This window comes from Natrix helvetica (genome assembly GCF_964273705.1).
Source record: "Natrix helvetica genome assembly, chromosome: 8".
NCBI classification, from domain to species: domain Eukaryota; kingdom Metazoa; phylum Chordata; class Lepidosauria; order Squamata; family Natricidae; genus Natrix; species Natrix helvetica.
This window is the reverse complement of record NC_138559.1, coordinates 1,999,054-2,016,992: the sequence shown is the minus strand read 5'-3', so window position 1 is coordinate 2,016,992 and position 17,939 is coordinate 1,999,054. Positions and strand designations below refer to the sequence as shown.

Below are 17,939 nucleotides of genomic sequence, written 5' to 3'. Positions count from 1 at the left end.
GCTGAACCCAGAATGACATTTCTTCCAACAAAGGAAACTCGAATGGGGAAGCCAGCAGGAATTCAAAAGTTGCTCCCCTCCTCACTGTTTTATGCAGTCATTCTGTTTCTCTTTTCAAATAAGGAAATATCTGAAATGATAACTCAATAGGGCCCCAGATTGTCTACTTAGAAATGCCTTATGCCTTATGTAACAAAGGTCTCTTCTGCATATTCTCACAAAAGTATAAAATGAATTCTGAACACCTCTCTATAAATTGCAATACAGCAGTATGTGGACAATGAGCACAGCACGTGGGCAAATTGGATAAGAGGATCTGAAGTGATACCCAATATAAGGGCTCATGGTAATATAAAAATACTTAAATCCAGAGTACAGGGTTAGAACTGGGTTCTCGGATGTCTTCTAGTCCAACCCTGCTACTTGATCAGGAAAACACGTATCATTCCAGAGAAATGGCTGTTCAGTCTTTTCTTTAAAATCTCCAGTGATGGAGCACCCATAATAACTGAAGGGAAACGATCCAACTGATTAATTGTAAGGAGAAAATAGCTCCTTTCTTCTAGGTTGTGTTTTAATAATCTACTCGCACCCGCCTTTACTTCTCGCCCTCCTCTGAGTTGGAGAGCAGGCCAACGCCCTCTTCTCTCTGACAGCCACTAAAATACTGGGAGGCTAGTATCTTTCATGCCAGCCCCAATGCTTCATTAGACTAAACGTCATCCTTTCCTGCAACTCTTCGTTGTATGGGTTGGTGTCCAGACTGCTTAGAATGCTGCCTGCTGGCTGCCTGCAATTTGACAGTTCAAATCTCACCAGGCTTAAGGTTGACTCAGCCTTCCATGCTTCTGAGGTCGGTAAAATGAAGACCAGATTGTTGGGGGCCAGAGGCTGACACTGTGAATTGCCTAGAGAGGACTGTAAAGCTGTATGTAAGTCTAAGGGCGTGTGCTGTTCCTGCTTCCTTCCTCCCTCCCTCTCTTCTTCCTTGCATCCTTCCTTCCTTCGAGCCATGGTGGCACAGTTACAATGCACAGTTACAATGCAGTACTGCAGGCTGACTCGCTGACCACAGCTAGGAGTTTGATCGACCCAGCCTTCCGTCCTTCCAAGGTTGGTAAAATGAGGACCCAGTTAATTGGGAGCAAGAGGCTGACTCTCAAAACCGCCTAGAGAGGGCTGTAAAGCACTGTGAAGTGGTATATAAGTCTAAGGGCTATTGCTATTGTTGCTCTTTTCTGCACTCAATGTAAAGTCTCAGCATCTATTTGTACTGTAGTGACCAGAAATGGACACAGTAGTACAAATGTGCTCTCCCCAGTACAGTGTAAATCAGAACTCACTTCACATCATTGTGTTCACAAAAGAAACTATTGTATTCTATTCTATTCTCCATTCCTATTCTATTCTATTCTATTCTATTCTCCATTCCTATTCTTTTCTATTCTATTCTATTCATTCCAATATTTATTCTATTCTATTCATTCCAATATTTATTCTATTCTATTCTCCATTCCTATTCTATTCTATTCTCCAGTCCTATTCTATTCTATTCCTTCCAATATTTATTCTATTCTATTCTATTCTCCATTCCTATCCTATTCCATTCTATTCTCCATTCCTATTCTATTCTATTCTATTCTCCATTCCTATTCTATTCTATTCTATTCTATTCTATACTCCATTCCTATTCTATTCTATTCATTCCAATATTTATTCTGTTCTATTCATTCCAATATTTATTCTATTCTATTCTCCATTCCTATTCTATTCTCCATTCCTATTCTATTCTATTCTATTCGCCATTCCTATCCTATTCTATTCTATTCTCCATTCCTATTCTATTCTATTCTCCATTCCTATTCTATTGTATTCTATTCATTCCAATATTTATTCTATTCTATTCATTCCAATATTTATTCTATTCTATTCTCCATTCCTATTCTATTCTCCATTCCTATCCTATTCCATTCTATTCTCCATTCCTATTCTATTCTATTCTCCATTCCTATCCTATTCTATTCTATTCTCCATTCCTATTCTTTTCTATTCTATTCTATTCATTCCAATATTTATTCTATTCATTCCAATATTTATTCTATTCTCCATTCCTATTCTATTCTATTCTCCAGTCCTATTCTATTCTATTCCTTCCAATATTTATTCTATTCTATTCTATTCTCCATTCCTATCCTATTCCATTCTATTCTCCACTCCTATTCTATTCTCCATTCCTATTCTATTCTATTCTCCATTTCTATTCTATTCATTCCAATATTTATTCTATTCTATTCTATATTCCTATTCTATTCTATTCTCCATTCCTATTCTATTCATTCCAATATTTATTCTATTCTCCATTTCTATTCTATTCTATTTTCCATTCCTATCCTATTCTATTCTCCATTCATATTCTATTCTATTCTATTCTCCATTCCTATTGTTTTCTATTCTATTATCCACTCCTATTCTATTCTCCATTCCTACTCTATTCTATTCATTCCAATATTCTATTCTATTCTATTCTATTCTATTCTATTCTATTCTATTCTATTCTATTCTGCAAAAGGCTGGCAATTGCGGGCCCCGCCCCTCGCTCGATCCGCGCCGGGATTGGCTGCTTCCCCCTAAGCCCCGCCCCGATTCCAGGGCTCGGCTGGCCGTCTGGGCGGGGCTTCTGCCGCCGCTGCTGCTGCGTCGCGCGGAGGAGCCGGAGCGGATCGCAGCGCGGGCGGAGCGGCGGCCCAGGATGAGCGAACTCAGGCAGCGGCTGGCCCGGGAGCCCGAGGGGCAGCACGACGCCGAGGGGAAGGTAGGTGAGGCGACCGCAGCCACGGCAAGCGAGCGGGCACGGGAGGAAAAGCGGCCCGAAAGCCAGCGGTGTCTGAATGCGGCGACGCGTGTTTGGGAAACGGGGAAGGGGGGTTCCCGGGGCGGCGGAGGGGAGCGCCCCCCCCACCCTTTCTGGGATTGCAAGGAGGGGGGCTTGCACGCCCCGCCCCACCCCTCCCACCCACCCACCCCCGAGCTCGGGCAGGGCGGCTTGCAGCGTCCGCGTGCCTTGCGCAGCCCCGGCCGGGCCGGAAGAGCGGCGGTGGCGGAGAGAAGTGCGCGGCTCCGGCTCTTAAAGCCGCAGCGATATCGGGTCTCTCTGCCTTTGCAACCGTTGCAAAAGAGGCCGGGGGCGCGGCGAGGAATGGAGGGAGTGCGCCGAGTTGGGCTTGGGGAAGGCGGTCCGCGGGGCTTGCACGGAGCAGCGGCGGGGAAGCGAAGCTGCTGGACGGGAGAGGCTAGCCGCTGCTAAGGTGCCTGCCCTTCAATCAATAGAATAGAATAGAATAGAATAGAATAGAATAGAAGAACAGAGTTGGAAGGGACCTTGGAGGTCTTCTAGCCCAGCCCCCTGCCTAGGCAAGAAACCCTACACCGCTTTAGGCAAATGGTTAGCCAACATCTCCTTTAAAACGTCCAGGGTTGGAGCATTCACAGCTTCAATCAATCAATCAATCAATCAATCAATCAATCAATCCACCAGTGAGTTAGTCAATCGGAATAGAGCTGGAACTTGAAGGTACCGTGAAGGTCTTCTAGTCCAGCCCCTTGCTCAAGCAGGAGACCCTTATACCAGGGGTCCTCAAACTTGGCGACTTTAAGACTTTAAAGCTCTACTGGCTGGAGAATTCTGGGGGTTGAAGTCCACAAGTCTTAAAGTTGTCAAGTTTGGGGACCCCTGCCCTATACCATTTCAGACAAAGACCCTGTACCGTTTCTGACAACTTACTTGAGGGACTGCCACAAAGAGTTGGGGGTCCAATTATTCTCCAAAGCACCAGAAGGCAAGCAAGAAGGGATGGAAACTAATCAAAGAGAGAAGCAACCTGGAATTAAGGGGCACAATTAACCAGTGGAACTGCTTGCCACCAGAAATTGTGGGTGCCCCACCATCACTGGAGGTTTTTAAGAAGGAACTGGAGAGCCACTTATCTGACACGGTATAAGATCTCCTGCTTCAGCAGGGGGCTGGACTGGAGGACCTCTAAGGCCCCTTCCAGCTCTATTCTATTCTAACTGCACCCAGCGCTTCCGCAAAGCCCAAGAGAGCAGGGCTGGGCTTCGTTCCTTTCCATGGCCATAGTTGTGCCACCCATTTTAAAGATGCTCCACTTGGAAGCTTGCTTGAGGCGCCATCAGAGGTCAGCTTGCTCAGCCTTTGCAGCCTCTGCTTCCAGTCGAGCCTGATTTTAGTGCGAGCAGGAGGATCATCAGAACTCTCACCCAATTCTGAACAATAATTGTCTACGGTATTTCTCCGTCTGACTGGCTTTAAACTCTGTGCATAGCAGCTCCCAATCTACTACTACTAGGTGTCTGTAAAGATTCTCCGTCATTCAGGTCCTGGTTGTCTCAAAGGTGCTTTTTTCAAGAGGACTGTCTGGTTTATTCTTGGAAGATGTTTTGCTTCTCGGCCAGTCAGAGCTGAAGAAGCTTCTTGGATTAATAGGATAGGATAGGATAAGATAGAATAAATATTGGAATGAAGAGTAGAGTAGAATATAGAATAAAATAACAGAGTGGGAAGGGACCTTGGAGGTCTTCTAGTCCAACCCCTGCTTAGGCAGGAAACCCTACACCACTTCAGACAAATGGTCGTCCAATCTCTTCTTAAAAAACAAAGCAAAACCTCTTCAAAGAAAAACCGGAAAGTCCAGTTGCCTCTTGAAAAAAGCATCTTTGGGACAACCGTGACCTGGAGGATGGAGAATCTCCATAGACATTTAGCTCTGCGTAGAGCTGAAGAAGCTTTTTGGGTGAGAAGCGAAACATCTTCAAAGAGGAAGTCCAGTGGCCTCTTGAAAAGGCAGCTTTAGGTCTACTACTTGATGGTAAGGCCTCCCCAACACGTACGCCCTTCGGCCAAACTTCTCCACCCACCCCAGCTGTTGATGAGAATTCTGAGTATTGATGTCCACCCATCTGGAAAATGCCATGAGAAAGGTTGGGACGAAGCTGTTCTTTTGTGGTGCCAGAGAACAGTGGTACAGTACTTAATCCTCTGTCGCTGCTGGTGGAAGCTTTGATGCCAGGGGTGACATGACAGCAGTGTTCAGGTATCCGAGGGGCTGCCCCAAAGAAGAGGAGGTCAACCCATTCTCCAAAGCACCTGAGGGCAGGACAAGGAGCAACGGGTGGAAACTAATCAAGGAGAGAAGCAACTTGGAATTAAGGAGAAATTTCCTGACAGTGAGGACAATTAACCAGGGGAAATTGCCTCCAGAAATTGTGGGTGCTTTTAAAGAAGTGATTGCACAGCCATTTGTCTGAAGTGGTGTAGGGTTTCCTGCCTGAGCAGGGGGTTGGACTAGAAGACCTCCAAGGTCCCTTCCAACTCTGTTATTCTGTTATAGGGGTAGATAGTTTCTAACATTTGTTTCGCAGAAGCATTAAACGTAATGTTTTTCCCTTTTTAGTGGTTCAAGGTTGACTCAGCTGTCCATCCTTCCGAAGTGGGTCAAACGAGGACCCAGATTGTTGTGGGCAACATGCTGACTCTGTAAACCACTTAGAGAGGGTTGAAAAGCACTGTGAAGCGGTATATAAGTCTAAGTGCTATTGCTATTTTCCTTCCTTCCTGTTAGAATACAGCATCGAAGGCTGACTCTGCCCATTCTCAGGAGTTTGATCCTGAGCAGCTTAAAATTGACTCAGCCTTCCATCCTTCCAAGGTCGATAAAATGAGGACCCAGATTGTTGGGGGCAAGAGGCTGACTCGGTAAAGTGCTTAGGGAGGGCTGTAAAAGCACTATGAAGCGGTATATAAGTCTAAGGGCTATTGCTGTTAGTGGTATCCAAACTCAGGGGCCGATGCTTATCTCCGTTTCCTAGCCAAAAGAGCTAGTGTTGTCTGACAACATTTCCGTGATCATGTGGCCAGCATTGATACGCCCTGAGGCACCTGAATCAGTTTTCCTTCCCAACAAAGGGGTACCTATTTATCTACTCGCATGGGCATGCTTTGGAACTGCTAGGTGGGAAGGAGCTGGGGCTAGGAACGGGAGCTCACCCGGTCAGCGTCTCTAACCGCTTAGCCACCACAACCCCCCCATCCACCCACCCACCCATTCTGAGACGCATCAGAAAATGCATAAATTGCTCACCTGGGGTGCATGGCGTTGGAAGCGAGTCATGCTGGGTTCAGCAGGGAGTCCAATATGACATCGTGGCCATTAATAGCAACTTTTTTAGAGAGGAATGATCACAAACCGGTTTGGTGTTGTGGCAGCTCATTGAAACAATGATTCAACGGTACAATTATTCCAGCGTTTCTACTCTGCCACTCGGTGCCCTCCAAGTCCCCTAAGCTGGCTGGAGACAACGGGAATTGAAGTCCAGGGCATTCAGAGGCTCTAAACAAGAACAACAGTTTAAAAAAAACAGAACTTTTTTCCAATGGTAGAAATGATTATAGGAGTAGAAATATTTTTCATGGTAGAAGTTGGGAAAGCTGTTGGAGAAGCATTAATCTGTGCAGAATGCTTTATGAAATCGGCACGGAGTGAATATTTATTTAAAGAAGCAAAATGGCTGCACACAGGTAGCCCTTAACTTGATCACAATTCAACCCAAAGTTTCTGTGTTGCTAAGTGAGACATTTGTTATGTGCGTTTGCTCCATTTTTGGACCTTGCGTTCCACTGTTGTTAAATGAATCACCGCAGTTGGTAAGTTATTAATTAAGTGAATCTGGCTTCCCCATTGATTTCGCTCATCAGAAGGTCCCCAAAAGTGATACCATGACCTTGGCTCACAGCAACGGTCATAAATATGAAGTATTCGAATTTTGATCCCATGACCCAAATCACCCGCCCCTCTTCCTCCCAAACAATTCAGAATAGAAGAAGATCAGCTGCCGAACAAAACTTTGCTTTTACTAAAGTACTGTAAATTAGTTACTTGAACTTCAGTAGTGCTAGGTGTGTGTAGATCTGCTCTTCCTGGTTGTGTGTGTGTTGTCTGCTTCTGGCACCCTCTTCCAAAGGGGATCAGAGAGAAAGCAACAGGCACACGTTTTGGCAATGCTCCCAAAATCCCTTCCAGCAATGGCGCCCGGGACTTGCTTAGACCATTTCCACACATTTCCAAGCCCGGGGCTTAAAAAGCTCCGTTTGCAGAAGATAGTCCCGGGCTTTAATGCCAATAATGCTTGGGGTGACAATGAAGGGCCCTGGGATGGCTCAGAAGAGAAAAGTGCTTAAGTGGGCACCTGTTCGCCGCCTCCTGGGCTTTTGCTGAGGGTTCTTACTGGGATGAAGGTTTGAGTGTTTGCAGCTCAGAGCTGACAGGAGGTGTTCCCTGAGCTTGGTTGTTTCCTTCAAGACGTTTCATGACCTAGCAAGGTTCCATCCTCAGTGGAAGGAAGGTGGGGGGGTTGCTCTCAGTTGATATTCCAGCGGCTGGCTTGCCTCTTCCGTGGTGGTCTTGCTGGTTTTGGTGTTGCTCCATTTCGCTCCCCTGCTTCAAACGGAGGCCCAAGCAGGGACGGCGGATAATCTTTATGTTATCTGTATTGTGTTATTTATTGATTTAATAAGAAATTCAGGGCATCTAGATGTGAGGTATCTGGATGCAATCAAGATATTTATTTATTTAAGAAGATCTGCAACTCAGGGCATCTAGATCACTTGCAAGCAACTGTCTTTGTCTGTCTGTCTATTTATCTATCTTCTCCTCTCTCTCTCTCTCTCTCTCTCTCTCTCTCTCTCTCTCTCTCTCTCTCTCCCTCCCTCCCTCCCTACCTACCTACCTACCTACCTACCTACCGTATGTATCTATATCTATATCTATCTATATCTCTGTCTGTCTGTCTGTCTGTCTGTCTGTCTTATCTTTCTCTCATCTATCTATCTATCTATCTATCTATCTATCTATCTATCTATCTATCTATCTATCTATCTATCTATGTCTATCGCGTATCTCCCCCCTATCTATCTATGTATCTATCTATGTATCTATGTATCTTATCTATCTATCTATCTTATCTATCTATCTATCTATCTATCTATCTATCTATCTATCTATCTATCTATCATCTATCTACCTACCTACCTACCTACCTACCTACCTACCTACCTACCTACCTACCTACCTACCTATTCTATGTCTGCCTGCCTGCCTACCTCTTACCTACCTACTATCTAGAGCATTCTATGCAACATGGATTATATGCAACATTAGATACCAGCCTCATTCCTGCTTTCCGTGCTTTGCTCATGGGGACCTTGTGTTCACCATGTGGGATCTGCAGTGTCCCAGAAGGAAACTGTTTCTTTGGATTCTGCTTCTTGTGGGTGCCAGAAAGGGCAGCTTATTGTTGGTTGCTTTTTTTAAAAAAAAATTCAAGATGGAAAATGCTTGTCTTTAGAAACAAGGCAGCCAAGAAGAGAAAATATGTCAGAAAGAAAGGTGAGGATGGGATAAAGCTGAGTGGTTACAGGTTGGCCGCTAAGTGCTAAGTTGGAATAGCTGAAAAGGAAGCTGGATTTCAGGGCAGGAAAGAGCCCCCAAAGGTATCATTTATCCCTCCCCCTCCCCAAATTTCTTTGGATTATTTTCCTTGCAGATAGTATTGGCCATCGACATGACGGACTGCGTCTCTTAAGAGTCCTGGAACCAAGATGATATCCTTGCCTATTATTCCACTCTGGGAAATCCTGTGACGGCAAGTGATGTGTATGTCTTGGAAACGATCGTGTAAACCTTTCAATTAAGCTCAGCCAAGTTCCAGCATTTGGAAACGGGCCAGAATTCAGTTCTGGCTTGGAACAAAATTCCCCCTCCCCTGCTCCACCCCAACTTCCCAAATTTAATGCTAAAAGAAAACGGTGGTAGGAAATGCTTTATTCCAATATTACTACTTTGGGGGGAGTTCTGCAAGCATTTTACTAATCTCAGGACATTTGTTGTTGTATGTACATTACTGTAAACCAGGGGGTGTCCAAACTTGGCAACTTTAAGCCTGGCAGATTTCAACTCCCAGAATCCCCCAGCCAGCAAAGCTTAAAGTTGCCCATGTTGGAGACCCCTGCTGTAAGCCACGATGGTGCCTGAGAGAGAGATCCCAGCCTCAAGAGATTTGCCATCCTGAAATAGACCAAGAAGACAAAGTCACCTTTAGCAAGGAAATAAAAATGAGCAACAGTCGCCTGAGGCTTCATTCTGATGCAATTGCATAACGGGATTTATTTTATTTTATTTGTAGGACTGTTAAAAGAAAAAAAAAATTCCTCATTAAAAATAGAGGTCACCGTGTTTTTCCTTTGATTTTCCCCGCCTCGTTTTACCATGCAAACTATAAACCCCGTTGACTTCTGCTGCTGGGATCACGTCTACGGAGTACATTTTAAGGAATGCTTTTCCTTTTATGGAATTCTGCTTCCACTACTTGCCCTTTGTGTGCGTGTGTGTCTGTGCATTCATGTGCATGCCCATGCATTTCCGTATGTGTGGTTAAAATAAACTCACAGGAACTTAAGCCATTTCCTTTCCATGAGCCGTGCACACTTGAGTGTTTACACTCGGCCAATGCCTGCGAGTCAGACAGGATCCAGCAAGAAATGGAAGATGTACCGAAATACCCTTTTCCTTCCTTTGCTTAGAAAATCGTTAGCAAGAAGGAGGAAGAATAGTTCATTCCTTGAGCAATCAGGCTAATGGCTTCGTTTTAGTGGCGTTTCCCCTAATGGGCTGTTGGATGCTGGAGTTTTAGAAACATCCCTTTGCAAATTGTCCTCCGGAGTATGACTAGCTGTTTAGATTACAGAAGGATTCAGTCAATTAATGAGAATAGAGCTGGAAGGGGACCTTGGAGGTCTTCTAGTCCAACCCCCTGCTCAATCACGAGATCCTATCCCATTTCAGACAGGTGGCTGTCCAGTCTCTTCTTAAAGACCTCCAATGATGGTGCATCCATAACTTCTGGTGGCAAGTTGTTCCACTGGTTAATTGTCCTCACGGTTAGGATCTCCTTAATTCCAGGTTGCTTCTCTCCTTGATTAGTTTCCAATCCATTGCTTCTTGTTCTGCCTTTTGGTGCTTTGGAAAATACATTGATCCTCTCTTCTTTGTGGCAGCCCCTCAAGTACTAGAATGCTGCTATTATGCCCCCCACCCCACCCCCCTAATTCTTCTTTTCTCTAGACTAGCCAAACTCAAATCCTGCAACCATTCTTCATATGTTTAAGCCTCCAGGTCTTTAGTTGCTCTTCCCTGCCCTTTTTACAAAGTCTTTTTTGTAATGAGGTGACCAAAACTGGAGATCGCGTTCCAGGTGTGGCCTTACTAAAGCTTTACAAAGCGGTACTAATCCTCCACGTGATTTTGAATCTATGCCTCTGTTTACACAGATTCATAGCAGGAAGCTCAGTGTTGGGGTGGAGGAGGTGTCTCAACCTGATACTACTTGTTAGGCAATGCTTCCTTAAGAGGCTTGCGGGCTTGTTATTTGCTCTCTATTTAGCAGCCCAGCACCTTGACACTTCAGCAGATGTTGATCTGGAGCAAGAGAGAGGGTGAAGGGCCTGAAGGCTAAAACATACGAAGAAGAATGGCTGCAGGGACTGGGTATGAAAGGAAGGACTGACAGCAGTCTTCCGGTATTTGAGGGGCTGCCCCAAAGAAGAGGGGGTCAACCTATTCTCCAAAGCGCCTGAAGGCAGAAGCAATGGATAGAAAGTAATCCGGTTTCTTTTGGGAATAATAAAATGAAATATAAGCAAAGAAATTCAATATATTATGCTTCATCTAATTACCTCAGCCAGAAGCTCATTTGCCCAAAACTGGAAACCAAAAAAGCCTCCCCTCAAAGACAGAGATCATAAAAAGGTTCCTAGAATGCACGGAAATGGATAAATGACCAGTGGAACTAAGGGATGGAGAGGAAACAGAGCATTGCAAGACATGGAATAGGTGGTATAATTGGCTCAAAAAGGGGTGTAAAATTAATGCATGATGAGTGTATAGAAAATATAACAAAAGGAGATGGTATATATTCAGAAAGCAACAGAGATGTAAATGTTGTATATATTCTAAAAATAATAATCATGAAACAAGGAAGTATATGTATGAAACAATAGGCTGTAGAATGGAAAAGTAGAAATTAGAAAAAAGAATACCAATAGCAGAAAACTGTAAAAGTGTAATTGTGATTTTAATGTTTAAAAATGCTGAATAAAAATGATACTAAAAAAAGAAACTAATCAAGGAGAGAAGTAACTTTGAACTAAGGAGAAAATTCCTGACAGTTAGGAACAATTAATCAATGGAACAACTTGCCTCCAGAAGTTGTGAATGCTCCAACAGTGGAAGTTTTAAAGAAAATGCTGGATAACCATTTGTCTTAAATGGTATAAGGCAGTGATGGCGAACCTTTTTCGCCTCGGGTGCCAAAAGCACATGTGTGCGCGCTATCATACGAACTGGAGTGCCCACCCACATAACTTAATGCCCCCCCTCACCTGTGTGGACCGTGCATTTTTGCGCAAGGCTTCCTTGCCACTCCCTGCTCTGGCTGCTTCCCCTTGGCTAACACCCAGTGAGGGGAGAAGTTGCTCTGCCACAAACGGGCAGAGATTGGGGTGGGGGTGGGGGGATGCTCAACTGTGTTCCTGTGTCAAAAACCTTCCCTTATCATTCTCCTGTGTAAAGATTGGGCCGTTTTTACAATGGCAGGTGTGAGTCCAGTTGCTAAATTCCCTCCTCCTATTAAAGAGGATCCTGGGCACTACAGTCAATAGACAAATGAGGAAGGAAGCTGCTGGCACAGGGGAAAGACAAGCGGCAAGGAAAGAAGAAAAAGCAGTTTTTTTCCCTCAAGGTGGCTGCTCTGTTGCTCTTTTCTCCATTTCAGCACCACTCCATGGAGCCTGCCCCCCCCCCCCCCCAATCGCTCAGGTCCTCACTTCTCCCAAGCATTTCTTTGCCTATTTAATTTCCCCTCCGTAGAATTTTTCCATCATGTTTCTTGCTGTTTTGGACAGGAAAACAAAGTTTGTGGGACTAAAAAAAAAACCCTTCAATCAATCAATTCCAACTTTGCAAGATCTCTCCTCCCCCCCAAAGTTGTAATTGATTGAAGTTTTTTTTTTAGTCCCACAAACTTTGTTTCTCTCAACACGATGGCAAGAAACACGATGGAGCTGGAAATCAGGTAGGCAAAGAAATGCTTGGGAGAAGTGAGGACCTGGATGATGCTGGGTGGGGCAACCTCGATGGCATAGCACTGAAAGGGAGAAAACGGCAACAGCAGCCACGTTGAGTGAAAGAAGCCTCTTTTCTTCTTTCCTTGCCTCTTGTCTTTCCCCCGTTCCAGTAGCTCTCTCCTCATTTCCCTTTGGATTCCAGCGATCAGGCAGGATCCTTTTTAGTAGCGGGGGGCGAGGGGGAACAGAGCAGCCAGCACGAGTGAAAAAAGCCTCTTTCCTTGCCGCTTGTCTTTCCCCCGTTCCGGCAGCTCTCTCCTCATTTCTGGTTTGCATTGGGCTGTTTTTCGCCCTTTGGAGGCTTCAGGGAATCCTCCGGAGATTAAAAAAATCAGCTGGCCAGCGGGCGCATGCGCACTGGAACTGACAGGGCAATGCTTCGCGTGCCCTCAGAAATGGCTCCACGTGTCACCTGTGACACACGTACCATAGGTTCGCCATCACGGGTATAAGGTCTCCTGTTTGAGCAGGGGGTTGGACTATAAGACCTCCAAGACCCCTTGTTATTTTCCTCCCAAACATAGGAGATATCAATGGCTATCTATCAATAGGTGGAAATGGGACATCTGGCGAGGTCCAGATGCTGATGTGGCCAGATGTTAAGGGAAATCATCCAGAATTAGTGGATTTTTGCCCTGTTAGAGGTGCACCGTATGGTGGCATCGCCAACTCCCAGATGACAACAAAGCATCAATATCTCTTTATATTGCTTTAGAAATGATAAGCTCTCGTTGCCTTCTGAAGGACAACCGCAGGAGTTTCCAGTTGAGCTATTATTATTTTATACAGCATTACAGAATGCAGCCTTAGTGCATACTAATTCACAAAAAAGCATATAAAACGTGCATCAAAATATAAAATGTCCAGAACAGTGACTGATTATAAAAAACACACAGTACAACTTTTCAAATAGGCAGCTATTTGAAGTTACAACTGCCAAAACATCTTAGGGAGATATTTACGCGAGAGAGATTCGAACGGCTTGACACAACGGTCAGATATGGGGGATTCCATTCTATCCCCTACAAGGAGCGTCTCTGCATTTGTGGAGTGGCAGAGGTAGAAGAGCTTGGTCACATCCTATTGGATTGTTGCTTGTGTAAGGGGGTGAGAGGCAGGTACCTTAGTCCATATACCAAACGAAGGACCCATTGGGATCCCCATATCCAAACAACTTACTTTATGTGTGGTCAGAGTCTGAAAATAGCATCTAACACAGCACAGTCCTTATACAAAATGGTTCGGTTGAGATCTGCATATGTGGGACTGATTGGGGTAGATTGCAGAAGTGACACTGAAACATAATGTTATCACTTTATTTATATATTATTGCATTTTATTCCAATTTGATTTTAAACTGTGTTTTATTCCAATTCCATTTTAAATTGTATTTTATCAGATTTTAGTAATAGTAATTTGTGTCTGGAACTCTGTCCTTTGATATGGCCCAAGGGCTAATCAATAAAGTAAACCAAATAACTAACAAACACAGGATGAGCAACAAATAAAATTATGAATAGAATTAAATGGAATGCAATGTAGATTTAGCCTCCCCGCGGTGCATCCAGTGCAAACATGCCTTTTTCACGGCTAAATAATCTAGGCCAGGGAACTTGAAGACTTGTGGACTTCAGCTCCCAGAATTCTCCAGCCAGCGTAATTTACTCTCTTGTAATCCCTTCCTCTGCAATCTCTCCACTTAGATCAGAGGTCTTCAAACTTGGCAACTTTTAAGACTTGTGGACTTCTACTCCCAGAATTCCTCAGGCAGCGTAATTTACTCTCTTGTAATCCCTTCCTCTGCAATCTCTCCACTTAGATCGGAGGTTTCCAAACTTGGCAACTTTAAGACTTGTGGACTTCTACTCCCAGAATTCCTCAGCCAGCATAATTTACTCTCTTGTAATCCCTTCCTCTGCAATCTCTCCACTTAGATCAGAGGTCTTCAAACTTGGCAACTTTAAGACTTGTGGACTTCTACTCCCAGAATTCCTCAGCCAGCATAATTTACTCTCTTGTAATCCCTTCCTCTGCAATCTCTCCACTTAGATCGGAGGTCTTCAAACTTGGCAACTTTAAGACTTGTGCTCAAGCATGGCTGTCTGGGGAATTCTGGGAGTTGAAGTCCATAAGTCTTAAAGTTCCCAAGTTTGGACACCCCTGATCTAGAAATTTTGGCTGCTGGACTTCACAAGGATTTCCCAGCTAGAAGCAGCAGCTGAACACTGGAAAAAGGGGTGAGCTATGCCAAGTATCCATAGAGCATCAGGTTGGGGGAATCCTGGATTTCAAATCTTGGCTCAAGCATCACTGTCCTTTATTTGGGTTTTCTGCAGCTGCATGATTGATGACTAACAGCTCAGGAACGCCAACGGAAGGGAGGTCACACCAGTATTTTGAGCCCAAAATAAATGGGAGGGCAGGGGAGCATCCTTGGAGCAAGGCTATCATAAACTTTTGATGAAAACAAAACATTATAAGCGTAGAGCAGGGTGACCCTTGTGATGTGACTGCGTTTGGTGCACCTTTCCAGAACGACAATTCCAGCGTGTCCCTATTACGTAACTCTTGTCAAAAGTCTGCATCAGCCTGGCGTCTCCTGAGTTGATTCAAACCCTTATCGCTGATAAGATAAAGACATTCCTCTTCTCTCTTCTCTCCATTTGCCCGACAACAACCTATTTTCGGTCTAGGTCTATTTTAAGCCTTTTTGTAGAGACGAATACAGGTAGTCCACAACTTAACCACAGTTCATTTAGTCACCGTTTAGTCAAAGTTACAAGTGAAGGCACTTTTGAAAAGTGACTTTTGACCATTTTTTACGACCATTGCAACATCCCCAGCATTGTCACGCGATCGAAATCCGGAGGCTGGGCAACTGATTCCTCTTTATGACGGTTGCAGAATGCAGTGGCGTTCTCAGAAGCCTTCTTCACCCATAAACATATATTTATGGACATAGCTATATTGCATCTGTAGCAATGGCTTCAAACTTGGACATGTTTGTAAGGGGACTGGAGGCCAAAACATAAGAATAACGGTTGCAGGAACTGGGCATGGCTAGTCTAGTGAAGAGAAGGACCAGGGGAGACAGGAGAGCAGCCTTCCAATACTTGAGAGGCTGCCACAGAGAGGTGGGGGTCAAGCTATTTTCCAAAGTCTTAAAACCTTAGTAAAACCTCACTTAGAATCCTGCATCCAGTTTTGGTCACCAGGCTATAAAAAATATGTTGAGACTCTAGAAAGAGCGCAGAGAAGAGCAACCAGGATGATTAGGGGACTGGAGGCTAAAACACATGAAGAACGGTTGCAGAAACTGGGCATGGTTACTCTAGTGAAGAGAAGGACCAGGGGAGACAGGAGAGCAGCCTTCCAATATTTGAGGGGCTGCCACAGAGAGGAGGGGGTCAAGCTATTATCCAAAGCCCATGAAGACCAAACAAGGAGTAATGGATGGAAACGGATCAAGGAGAGAGTCAACCTGGAAATGAGGAATTTCCTGATAGAACAATCAACCCATGGCAAAGGAGTTGCTTTCAGAAGTTGTGGGAGTTTCGTCCCTGGAAGCTTTCAAGAAGAGACTGGACTGCCACCTGTCAGAAATGATGTAGGGTCTCCCGCTTGGGCGGGTGGGTTGGAGTAGATGACCTACAAGGCCCCTTCCAACACTGTTAATCTGTAAATAAATATGTTCATGTTCGAAGCCAATTGTTCATCTGGATAACTTTGACGTCCATAAAACTGCTGATCAGAGCAGCGTCCATTTTCTAAAATCCTACCTTGGGTGATTGCCATGACAGCTAATACGAGTAAGCCTGATTTGGCCTACTAGGGTTTGGGGATGGTGCTGTGTGTGTGTGTGTGTAGAGGAAGTACAGGTAGTCCTTGATTTGCAACAGTTCTCTTAGTGACCATTCAAAGTTACAATTGAAGTCACCGAAAAAGTCACTCATGGCTGTTTTTCACACATACTACGACCGTCGCAGTATCCCCATGGCGACCTGATCAAAATTCAAATGCTTGACAAATGGACTCACATTTATGATGGTTGCAGCATCTCCTTTTGCAACCTTCCATCAACGGGGAAACCTGATTCCCACTTCACCACCGTGTAACTAATTTAACAAATGTGTTGATTGGCTTAACAAAGGCGGCGAGAAAAAGGTCATAAAATGGGGCAAAGCTCACTTAACAAACGCCTCCCCTAGCAACATCAGTTTTGGTCGTCCGTGGAGGGCCACCTGTGTAGGAAGTGACCCCGCTTTGTGTTTGCCTGTCAGCCGAGTTTTGTAACGAGCGCAAGGAAGCATCACAAACCTTTGCATGTCATTCTACATGGGAGAGCAGGAGGCAGTTGCTATGGAAACCATCCGGGTTGAACCGTTATGGAGCATCTCACTGGCCTTTCCAGTCAGCTGCACAACCCAGGGATTGGCGGAGGAGGAGATGGAAGGAGGGCCGCTTAGCTGGCATTTTGATTTCTGGATTGCTTATATGATTGATTTCCTTCTCCCCTGTCCACATGAAGCCCATTCCGCTATAATTATCAGTGCTGCAAGGATACATCCGGTCAGAAGATGCTCTGATCTTGCATCCCTTCTTGAGTCCAGTTCTATTCAGATCTCATCAGCCCATGCAAAGTAGATAAGCTGCACAGACAAAGCTTTCTGTCTGCAGAAAGTTCCTGCCCAAACTATCCCTGCCATCTATCTACTTATTATTTTTCTTTTCTTCCTCTGCATCTATGTTTTAAGAAATATTTAAGGTTGGGCTCTGATGCCAAATGAATGAAAAAATGTGAATAAATCAAAATGCGGCGTTTATGATTGTGTGTTTACATGGTAAACAAGCAAAACAAAACAAAAGTTATTTATGATGTGGCCTTACCCGGGCCAAGTGCAATCAGAATTGAAAAATCAAAATGAAACTACAATTACGATTACATAAAAGCAATACAAACACTGGGATTTATTTGCAATCATGGCTTTTTTTTTAAAAAAAATGGCTAGAACGCTTATGCTTTGCACCAGGCCCACCTCTCAGGGATGAAAATGTTCTCCTTGGCCTTTGAACAATTTATCCCTGATCCATTTTTTGTCCCTATTTTTCTTTTTACTTACTCTGCTCTTTGGTAAAAATTCCAGCAAGCTAATGAGTCTATGAACAAATAAGCTTTGACTTATAATTTTTAGTGTCATTCTAACTACGTTGCCTTGTTATGGGCAGAATGAGTTTTGCCCCATTTTGCGATATATCTTGCCCCAGTTGTTAAGTGGATCACTGCAGTTGATAAGTTAGTGACTTGGCTACTTCAAACACTTGGCAGAAGAATCAACTATGCCAGGGGTGTCCAAACTTGGGAACTTTAAGACTTGTGGACTTCAACTGGCTGGGGAATTCTGGGAGTTGAAGTCCACAAGTCTTAAAGTTCCCAAGTTTGGACACCCCTGAACTATGCAAAAAAAATACCTTTTAAATTCCATTCCCCCCCTCCCCCCACAAACTCTTTTCAAATTCTCCTACTCAAGCTATATGCCAAGAGCCGTGGTGGTGCAGTGGTTAGAGTGCAGTACTGCAGCAATTTGGCAGTTCAAACCTCACCAGGCTCAAGGTTGACTCAGCCTTCCGTCCTTCCAACGTCAGTAAAATGAGGACCCAGATTGTTGGGCGCAACAGGCTGGCTCTG

At 44.4% G+C, this 17,939-nt stretch overlaps 2 protein-coding genes across 2 annotated transcripts in view; both read left to right on the top strand.

The window, feature by feature from the left end:
- LOC309396157 (surfactant protein C-like) overlaps positions 1-17,939 on the top strand; it is a 353,221-nt gene that overhangs the window by 193,698 nt on the left and 141,584 nt on the right. The window lies entirely within an intron of this gene.
- Positions 2,660-17,939, top strand: part of CDS2 (CDP-diacylglycerol synthase 2) — a 46,885-nt gene continuing 31,605 nt past the window's right edge. The window contains exon 1 of the mRNA XM_081961019.1: positions 2,660-2,812. Within this exon, the coding sequence (XP_081817145.1) occupies positions 2,750-2,812 (63 nt within the window). The 5' untranslated portion in view covers positions 2,660-2,749. The remainder of the gene's footprint in view (positions 2,813-17,939) is intronic.